Here is a 10108-nt window from a genome sequence, read left to right on the forward strand (position 1 = left end):
ATATATAAACAGTAAGATGATATGTACATACAACTATTATAGGTAGAATATATTATGCCTATGGTTGAAGTGCTGTTGATTGTGGTTAATATACATCCAAGCACTTATTAATCATTTCTAACTAAAGTATATAATGGATTAGGAATTATATAAGACATAATATTGAAGAACTCCTCTTTTTAATATTATAATGAGTTCTTAAAGAATTTTGATATAAAATTGAGTTTCAGCTTCTTTTAGGTCTTGAAGAAATATGTCACATGTCACTGACTATGAAATAAATAAATATATAATATAAATTGTAAAAATGAGAAGGAGAAACATATGAGGAATTAATGTTAATGGGGGCATGAATTAGGCTGAATAACCTAATTGAGTATTTAAGAATTGTTTAAAAAATATAAATTAGGCTAGAATGTCAGAAATTAATCTTATTATTTGTCGATTACACATGAATTGGGTAACTAAGTCCAATACAAAAGATTTTAAGTAAGATTTGATTTAAATCACTTTTTTCCTAAATATTATAAATTGATACTTTATTCACTGAAGTTGCCTGATCTCAAACTCACAAGTAATGCTCCCAACTCAAATTTTCATCAAAAGGAACTCTCACTGGTTAGGATCCAAAGGTAGGACTATACATTGACCAGAGACTCTAGTACATGGAATCTTTAACTCAAGTAGAAATTGTTGCATGTAGTAGCTCAAATAAGAACTTGTAGCCATTAGGATGTCTCAACAGAGACTTTAGTACATGAAATGAAATCTTGACTCAAATAGGAATTGTTACATATAGTAGCCTGATTAGGTCAATGACTGGACTTGGAAAAGGTTGAGACACGAAATATTAGAAGAGGACCTGAAACAATCCATTTGAGCATCTAACTGGTCAAGGCAAACGAAGAGCCAAATCACTAGATCAGTCTTTCCAGAAGACTGACACCAGACATGCACAACAACAAGAGGACAATCTGCATTATGATTTCATACGAAGTCTAACAGGTTGACGAAGGTACACATATCCAAACTACATAACATTAACTAGTAGCATCATGGACCATACTAAGAACCCAGCAAGGCAATAAAAACCTTCTCCCCTATTTGTTCTCCTAAATCTACTGAGGTGATTCCTTCCTCAACTTTAGGCCACAACGAACAATGTTGCAGAGTAATAATTGATCCCAAGCAATGGAAGATAAGGCCTTCATCCATGACTAGACATAAAAACAGAAGCTCCAGAGATAGAACTAAGAAGAATCATCAGATCTCCATGCAGAGAAGGCTTGAAGAATACGCCCTTTCCATCCTTGCAGTAGCCATTGGCCATCTACATCTAATACAAAATCCTTATGGTAGGCCTTCAACTTTTCCTTGGCCATCTTTATGATATCAGAATTCAGCGGAAGTTGCTTGAACCCTGCTCTGATGTTCCTCACCTGCCACTGCTTGTAAGTCTCAGGCCTTTCCACCCTTTCTGATCCCTCACAAGCAATGACATTGAGAGCATCCCGTCCACTGATGTGCCTTTCTATCAATGGCCTTGATTCATCCTCCCGCGGCACATTTGTTTCGATCATGTCAAACAAGGCAGAGAAGTGGAATAAAGCTTCACGAAAACGTGTGACGAAAAAAGGAGAACTATATGATCCATTCACATCCCCAAATATGAAAACAGCCGGGTTCAGATTTCTTATAGTGTTCAGTACCATATTTCTTGGGCTGTACTCAACCACAGTCTCATCTATGAGACTCTTGAACTGGAACAAACTGTTTACGACAAGCACCTCATCTTTGTCAATGTTTAGATCCTCAGTCCGGATGGTATCCCACTTAGTTGCAATTGCATGAAACTCGAAAGGAATGCCAAATCTACGAGCATAATCAGCTAAGCGCTGCCCAGTTTCATCAATCCGCTCAGTTGGACGAAAACCTGGGCTCGGTTTGTCGATGCCAGTTATCCGGAGCCTCGGGGGACCACCTGGCTGACTAGCAAGACGCTGCATGAAACATGGCCATTGGAAGCCATAAAATATGCCAAAATCTATTATATGCAACCTTGGCGCTTTATTAGCCACATTCAAAATGGTCCTGTTGGAGTAAAGATAAGCAATCTTCTTGAAAGGGCATGCACGCATATAACACTTGTAACCTTTCAATATATCAGAAGTAGAAATTCGCTTAGCAACGATGGAATGGTAAATTTGACTCCCTGTGCCAGCTAGGCGTGCCTCAAGGCCATCAGCAAAGCAATGGGCCAACCTCTCATTTGCATCTCCAAAAGGGGATGAGTGCTGTCTGATCTGTTTCAACAGCTCTCCTGCGCTTCGACGATCACCTATCGCCACAGATTCAGCACAATGGACAAGAAGTGTCCTAAGATCAACCACGTCCTTCATAGATTGTTTCTTCCCTCGACTTTTTCCACCACCTGATCCTTTCGCATGACTGCTATGAGAACTTCTGCCGTCTTGATTCACTGATTCAGATTGCTGTTCATCATTCCCTGCTGTGCATTTCTCCCAACCACAAAGTAGGACATCATCTAAAATGTCAGGACGAAGAGGTTCCTCAGTGGAAAGGGCTGATTGTTTATTGCTTCTCCCTTCCTGCAAATCCAAGTCATCATCATGATGAGTCTTCCTACCCCTTGGCTCACGAATAGGGCTCTCGTGTTTCTCATCTGCATTGATCTCAGCCAATTTCCAATCTTCTTTTGGCTCTTGAGAAAAGAGGGAACCATTGGCCTCTAAATTAATCATCAAGTTTTCACTGCTGGGAAGAAATCTTCGTGCCTCCTCAAGTCCCTTCTGAAATTGCCAGGCAGGTGTGCTCTGAATGACAAGATCATTATCCGAAAGAGGATTAGAAAGAGACTCTACTAACACTCTGTTGACATTTCCTGCATTGTAATTTGCAGGGGAACATGAAGACTGCGAATAATAATCAACAGAAGCTGGATTAGTCTGCAGCTGACGATATTCGAGAGGATCATAAGGCCAGCTATCATTTGCGAGGATGCCATCACTACTGCTCCCATTGGAATTTACATGGAAGTTACTAATGCTACTACCATCAGGGCTCTCTGCACTAGGGCCAGAGTTCTGATCTGGCAAAGGGGGGAACGTCTCACCAAGGATCTCATAGAAGGGCTTCTCTGCAGCTAAAAGAGCCAAATCTTCATGAAACACATCGAATTTATCATCCATGTCCTCTTCCATAAGAATTTGACTAATAAAGCCGAGTACCATATCTGGAGAGAATTCAGGAGCTACCAGGGAATCCATCTCACTGCTATCGGTCATTTTTTATAGCTGAGCACACCAATTTCCTACAATCAAGCAACGATTTTACACTCTGTATAAAAATAAATACATACAAACATATTTCTAAAATAAACTTAAGCATGATTGCAGCCTAAAGTGTTCCTCGTTCACAAAGAAGAGCAAATATCCAAGAACAAGAAAAGAACAACGCAGATATATACCTATGTTAACACGGAGAAGGAGAAAACCACCATCAAATGGAACAAATAACCTCAGATCTCGCTACAATCATAGCATATACCTACTGTTACCTAAAGGGTTTTCATATATGATAAGATTCTAACACCTCAAAAAGACAATAGATCAAGGATAAACTCTTCTAATCTTCTAATACATGAAGAATCTAAAATATTGGATCCTAAATACTAAGAAAAGAAAACCCAACAAGAAACTGATCAGCAAGAAATCTCGAACTGTGAGAATTGACCCAAAAAATCAAAGCACAAACGAGAACTGAGGGATGATGAGAGGAATTTTAGGAAAAAAATCAGATCTTGATTAACGAGACATGAAGTCAACAGAACGATTAAGTTACGAGCTTGAGATCCGTGGAGAAGTTAAAAAGGAATTAAGCGAGAAAGCGACAGAGACTTTACCTTATCGCCTAAGGAGCAGCTCCAGTTTGAGGATGGGCGGAGAGGAGCAGCCTGGTCTCAGCAGATCGCTAAGTCTATTTATATAGTGTATTCTAGTGTTGACGATGACGACGCAAAAAAAGGAATAGCGACACGAGGGAGAGAGACAGAGAAGTGTAGTGTATCCTATCTCTTTCATCCGGAAGCTTCAAGGAAGAAGGAGGCGTCGCCCCACGACCTCGGCGGTCCACCTGCCATCGCCGGATGCCCCACCGTAGTTGAACAAGGCTGCGCGCGGGTCGAGCTTGACCGGCGACCATTCTCTCGCTTGTTTCCCAAGCCATTAAACTCATGCCTTGAGTTGATTGATCCGACGGCTGCGGATGGGCCACGCGGCTTGATGGGTACGTCCTCGTCCCTTTGCTCGATTCCCCTTTCATATCTACAGTCATTTACTAGGATTTATAAATATACGAAAAGTATTTAAAATTTTCCAACAATTTGATATTGGAGTTTAGTTAAAAGTTTACATTCAATCAAAATAATTAACTATTTTAACAGCGTATTTGTCAGCTGAATTAGAGGGCAATTGTCTATAATCACGTGCAAGTAGCTTTTGACTAAAATATGGTGATTGAAAGTAGGATCACTAGTCGAATAAATCAATGAGGTTTAATAATCTTAAAGCAAAAAAGTAGATGCATGAACCACTGAAGGCAGCGAGCCACGCAGAAAACCTAAAACCTTCAATCATTCAACTGCATTTCCACCTACCAAAAGTAACAGTCCTGGGTAAAGAATCCCAGGAAGAACTTGATGAGGCTATCAGGAAATATTACTGCTAATCCACTGATATCTCAAGGATGAGATGTCTCGTAAATTCCACAGAAGAGACGAAATGACATTAATTAAGAACCCACCAAATGACATTATTAACAGCTTTTTGAGACCACAGCAGACTGGGAATTCCACCGAGGCTGCAAGTGATAACACCTCGGTAAAGCAGCAAACCTGAAACTCATCTCTCCCCCACACCACGACCTGCACAAACCAAGCATGCTGCATCCAGTCTCCGCCTTATGTCTCGCTGCGCTTCGCTCTTTTCGGGCTCACAGCATTTCCTGGGATCGCCTGACGATGCGGCTGACCTTCTTCTTGAACTCATCCCTACTCTCCCTCCATTCCTTCTGCAATGTAATCGATGCATTGTGTCAGATCGAGGTGCAACAGCATAAGTTACGAGGTTTCAAGTATTTCTGCCAGATCAAAACCTAGAAAAGAAATACCAAGTTCATCTAGGAAGGCATCATCATTTAAATCTCAATGTAACACCATCACACATGTATGATGAATACAAACAACTGAAACTCTTCCCCGGTAAGTAGAAACAATCAACTTCTCAATCAACTGAAACTCTCTCTCTCTTTCTCTCTTCCACTACTAAATCACAATTGATTCTCCTCATCCACATAATGCATCTACACCTAGAACTCCTTTGTGTATCAGTATGATTTTAAATTATTTTCTAATTTTTTTTCAATTGGAGCTATACTAAATTGCTTATAAACATAAACATTCCAAAACCTAGATTTTTCTAATAACTTCGCACATCAATCTCAATAGATTTTTCCTCATGAGATTAGCCTTTTATACTTATTATCTCATATTTACCCACCAACAAGACCATAAGGCATAGCTAGCCTTAAGGTCATAAAGTGGCAAATGACGATCAATCATCCACACAACTTCTAATGCCCCTATTTACTTCAATGGACAACATTTACGTCAATATTTCAATCCTGTTAAATGATACCAACATACCTAAGAACTTTCACTTCTATGAACTCTTTAACTGTAATCTCTAATCTTCACTTGATATTGACAAAATTGCACTTCATATCTTGGGTTTAGGCCCACTTTCATCCAGTTACTACAAATTTCCACAGAAAAACCTGAAATTCAAAACAGCCACCATAAATTCACCTCAAAGGAACCTTCAGAACAACCCAAAAGCTAAAACATACTGGATTAGTATTTAAAGTTTTCTTGCATATGTTGGCTGTGTTTATGTCAATGAGATGCTAATGCATAGTTTATTGCTTTCAATAAATAGCCTGTGTTCTTAAGTTTATTGCTTTTATTTATTCTCTCTACATCTCATCTTTATTGCAACTTAGCTTGTTATTCCAATTGCAACTAGGTAGAGCACTTTAGTTGCATGGCATATCATGTCTTAAGCAAGCTATTTACAACATAAGGTTCTCTACATCAAAAGACAGTTATAAGAAACTCCAAGATGCCCACCTTATCTCTTACTTTCAACAAGGAAAGTCCAAAACTTGTGAAAATACCCATTACAAACTAACTCTGAATCATGTTGCAGGGCTCCAAATTAAACTTTAGTGGAAACAGCTAGTGCATTCACAAGGCATGTCAGGTAATACAATCAAGCTGTCTAACAAGTGGCATAAGGCCATACTCAGAAACTAAAATTACAAAGTATAGGCTAGTTCTGTTTGAGATGAAATTCTTTGAAATTTACAGCAACTTTTAAATACAGATACAGCTCACAACAAAGGGCATAAAGCATAGCAGCATAGCAAGTCATGGACATAGCACTAAAAAATATTTTAAATATCACTTACAGCAGCTTCAACATTTGCAGGAGATTCATCGTTGGGACTTGACAACATAGAAATAATACTCAGAACTATGCTCTCTACCTGCATGTTTGAACAACAAGATTTCCTAATTTCAATCACAAACAGGGCAGCAAACAAAAAATATATATATTCTTCCAAAAAATTATTGCAGGTAAATGAATCACTAGACAAAATCTTGAAAGCAGGAAAAAAATGAAATCCACCCATCCCCAATCTATAAGAAAGATTAATTGCTTCAGCAACAGCAAATAACCTCCCAGAATTATCTTGTCTCCAGTAGCTTGTGTCAGGTTCATAGTGGCATGTCCACTGAAGTTCTTAAAGGGTTCTTGAAAGAACTAATGAGATCAAATTAACATGAGGCAGCTAACTCTACAAGTTATTTAATAAAAGTGGCTCAGATGAATTAGCTCAAAAACCAAAAACAAGAATAGGAGCGTGGTTTTGTTTTCCAGTTGATCCCAGTACTTGTCCAAGTCAACAGAAACTCAAAGGTTTAGATGAAACTATTGAAACCACTAGGACACACAGTAGGATTCATAAAAATGATAGAACTGACCCTGATTCCGTCAGTTTATTTAAAAGATGTACCTATTCTCAATGAATGTTTTTTAAACAAATAATTGTACTCCAGAAGTTAGATCTGATGAAAAGAAGGGGCTATCAGCAGAAAATAAACGGCAGACTGCTGAAGAATTACAATACTTCTGTATTTATTTATTATTTCTTTCCTCAAAGTGTTCTTTAGTAAGTTAAAGGTCTTAGTCTATTTGAGAAATAGATTGATATCTACGCAGAAAAGCAATTACTGTTTAATAAATTCTTAACAAATTGAATATCTTTATGGCCTAGGGCCTACTTATCCCTTCTTCTCTACTATTTCTTTGTTCATCCCCTGACCTCTTTTTCTTGCCTTGACTCTTGGATTACAACAAAAATGACAATAAAGCAGTATATAGACAGTTGGATCATCACCATGGTTTTAGATTCACAAAATACTACCACACCCACCATACAGTATAGGCTCGATGGTGTATAATCAACTAAATAATTTTTATTTTTTATAAGTTGGTGTACGGTATCATAGCAATTGAAATGTACTGGTCTGACAAGGTTCTGGTATAAGTGCCATAGCAATATTTAAAACACTGATCACAACATAGAGCATATACCTTATGTAGGAAGACATGTGCATGCATAAGTAATCTTTACTATCAAATATACACGATTAATTCTAAGGCCACCATCCATTCAATTAAAGGCTCCTCCAAATCTAAAAATTAACTTGTTATCTCAATCTCATTCATTCATAACACTCATACCACGTCAAATTACTCAAAATCATGCTAACAAACAATGCATATCTCACCATAATGAAGACACCAAAGAATAGCTTCTAAGACCTGACTATGGTATTAAAAATTGTGAATCATGGGCATGGAAAATAACTGCCGATATCTAAAAGCCAACATAGCCATGTGCCCATATTTATATAGATGTACTATGAAAGTATGAGCCACCTTATCGGTATAGCTTAAACATGGTTATAGATGATAGCCAATGGATTGAGTCCTTCAGGTTAGGTTGGTTCAACTTATATGCTTGGTCCACCATGGCAACCACCTATGTGCCATTTGCACTTAAATTACATATATATGGACCTTATAGCAGGCATATACAAACACACCACATATTGGCGCTGCATATAGGTCATGCAGTGTGGCCTACGGAGAGCATCCACAAATGCAGAAGCATAAGTAGGTGCATGAATGGATCTTAAAAACTATGGTGACTAGATAATATGATAAGGCTTTTTAAGCCGCAAACTATGGTCTCTACTTTTCCTTTCCCTCTTGCACATATGTTTGAAGGCATAAGCATTGATGATAAGATTTTCAAGTCACATCATTTATATATGTCTAGTTTATTAAACACAACAATATAAAGTGTAATTAATGATACTCTCTTCCCATTGTGATTCAAAAAATAAAATAAATCTAATTACCTAGCAAAAGTATTTTAAAACACAGCATTTAATGAGAAAATGTAGTACCGTGTGCACAGGTGTCCAACGTTCACTTGCAAGCTCGTAACCATTTGGATCATCACCAGGGGGATGAAGGATAGATATGCAAACACGCCCGTCAGAGTAGACTGGTGTTCACATCAAAGATACATTCTTCAATAGAAATATTGCAGTAATACATAAAAGGAAAAGAATTCTTGTAGACATAAATTTAGTATCTTACCATTTGGATGCCACATCTCTGATGTAAATCTAACTGAAGGAGGGCTGTTTGGGTAGTTGGAAGGAAAACTCATAATGGCATTGAAATAGCCACCATCACTGCAACAGAATTTATACAGACAAGGTTTATAAATGGGAACTTTTCAAATCTGAACTTTACAAGAACATTAGTTTGGTGCACATACATCATGGTTTCCTTAATAATCTAATGAACAAGCTCATCAGGTAGGAGTTTAAAACAATATTTTTAGATGACTTCCCCATTTAGAAGATCAAAACAGTGATAGCACTTAGCACTATAAAAAATTATGGTTTCATTGTCTTGATATCTAAGGTTCTCTAATCGATTATCTATCACAAACCGTGGAGAACATATTAGTGACAGAACAGCCATCGCTCGTGATCATACCAAATTCACAAAAATAATTAAAGAACTTGGAAAAGGAACAAAGCCGTAAGAATACTCAACAAACAGAACAAGAAACACGAACCGCATATTACACTCCTCTTCGGATTCCAATAGAAGGTCAAGTCCCAGGAGACAGAAATTTCGATAACCTGAGTCAGGTTCACATTACCAATCTCACGAAGGAGAATAAATATCCCTTTCTCCCAGGATCAATTTAAAGATCCAAACTTTAGAAAAACGAACTCCCTATTCCAAACCATTAACGTCCTAAATCGCAAAAACCCCATCGGACTACAACGAGGATCCACCAAAGCAACAAAATCGGAGGGAAGAAAGAAAGAAATTCGACCAATCAATTAAAGAAACCACATAAATTATACAATTCATGAGAAGATCACTAACTAAAGCGTATCCGGCGGCCCAATAATCGTGACGTTCCACTCGAAGACGTTGCTGTCATCAACCAGGCCAGCAGAGAACCCGTCCACCGGGTTCTTCATGAGATCTGATCCAAGAACAAGACAAACAAGCCATAAGCCTCGATTGATCGCACAAGAAATCCTAGAACCGAAACCCCACGCAAGAAAAGAAGCAGGCATAGGAAGATTCGATCCGTACCACGGAGCTGCTTTTGAAGCAGAAGGCTTGCCTGGGTCGTCGCCGCCATGAACGAGAGAGATGGACTCTGGTTCGGCCCTTTGACTGAGGTTGAGACTTGAGAGAGAGGAGAGGAGGAGAGGCGACCGGTGTTCGTAAACCGACCCGAGCATATATTTATATTTATATTTATTTTTTGTATTTTATATTTATATTATGATTATGTTTATATTTATATATATTATTCATATCTACGTACTAAGATGTAAAATATAGATTATATAAGGATT

At 38.1% G+C, this 10108-nt stretch overlaps 2 protein-coding genes across 4 annotated transcripts; both read right to left on the reverse strand.

Annotated features, from left to right (window-relative positions):
* Window positions 1–952: 952 nt before the first annotated feature.
* LOC103984249 (scarecrow-like protein 14) lies at window positions 953–4217 on the reverse strand. Of its 2 annotated transcripts, none has more exons than XM_009401711.3 (2): window positions 3923–4217; window positions 953–3331 (listed from the first exon to the last, which is right to left on the reverse strand). In XM_009401711.3, the coding sequence occupies exon 2, from the start codon at window positions 3303–3305 to the stop codon at window positions 1251–1253; it is 2055 nt and encodes a 684-aa protein (XP_009399986.2). In that variant the 5' UTR covers window positions 3306–3331; window positions 3923–4217; the 3' UTR covers window positions 953–1250. The 2 variants fall into 2 exon arrangements, with proteins under 2 accessions (XP_009399986.2, XP_065038296.1); XM_065182224.1 differs by lacking the exon at window positions 3923–4217 and adding an exon at window positions 3488–3839.
* A 422-nt stretch (window positions 4218–4639) lies between these two features.
* LOC103984248 (ubiquitin-conjugating enzyme E2 7) lies at window positions 4640–9998 on the reverse strand. 2 transcript variants are annotated; one of them, XR_010513283.1, is made up of 7 exons: window positions 9840–9998; window positions 9624–9726; window positions 8814–8911; window positions 8618–8718; window positions 6547–6624; window positions 5723–5853; window positions 4640–5088 (listed from the first exon to the last, which is right to left on the reverse strand). XR_010513283.1 is itself a non-coding variant. In XM_009401709.3 (6 exons), the coding sequence occupies exons 1-6, from the start codon at window positions 9886–9888 to the stop codon at window positions 5011–5013; spliced, it is 507 nt and encodes a 168-aa protein (XP_009399984.1). In that variant the 5' UTR covers window positions 9889–9998; the 3' UTR covers window positions 4640–5010. The 2 variants fall into 2 exon arrangements, 1 of the variants encoding a protein (XP_009399984.1); XM_009401709.3 differs by lacking the exon at window positions 5723–5853.
* Between the last annotated feature and the right edge of the window lie 110 nt (window positions 9999–10108).

The sequence above is a fragment of the Musa acuminata genome, chromosome BXJ1-5 (assembly GCF_036884655.1).
Source record: "Musa acuminata AAA Group cultivar baxijiao chromosome BXJ1-5, Cavendish_Baxijiao_AAA, whole genome shotgun sequence".
NCBI lineage: Eukaryota > Viridiplantae > Streptophyta > Magnoliopsida > Zingiberales > Musaceae > Musa > Musa acuminata.

What these genes read in the sequence shown, in the direction of transcription:
- LOC103984249 (XM_009401711.3), bottom strand. Translation starts at nt 3,305, where the DNA reads ATGACCGATAGCAGTGAGATGGATTCCCTGGTAGCTCCTGAATTCTCT.
- LOC103984248 (XM_009401709.3), bottom strand. Translation starts at nt 9,888, where the DNA reads ATGGCGGCGACGACCCAGGCAAGCCTTCTGCTTCAAAAGCAGCTCCGT. An exon ending in GCTTCAAAAGCAGCTCCGTG is followed by an intron (nt 9,727 to 9,839) that starts GTACGGATCGAA and finishes TTCTTGGATCAG; the next exon opens with ATCTCATGAAGAACCCGGTG. An exon ending in GGGCCGCCGGATACGCTTTA is followed by an intron (nt 8,912 to 9,623) that starts GTTAGTGATCTT and finishes ATTCTGTTGCAG; the next exon opens with TGATGGTGGCTATTTCAATG.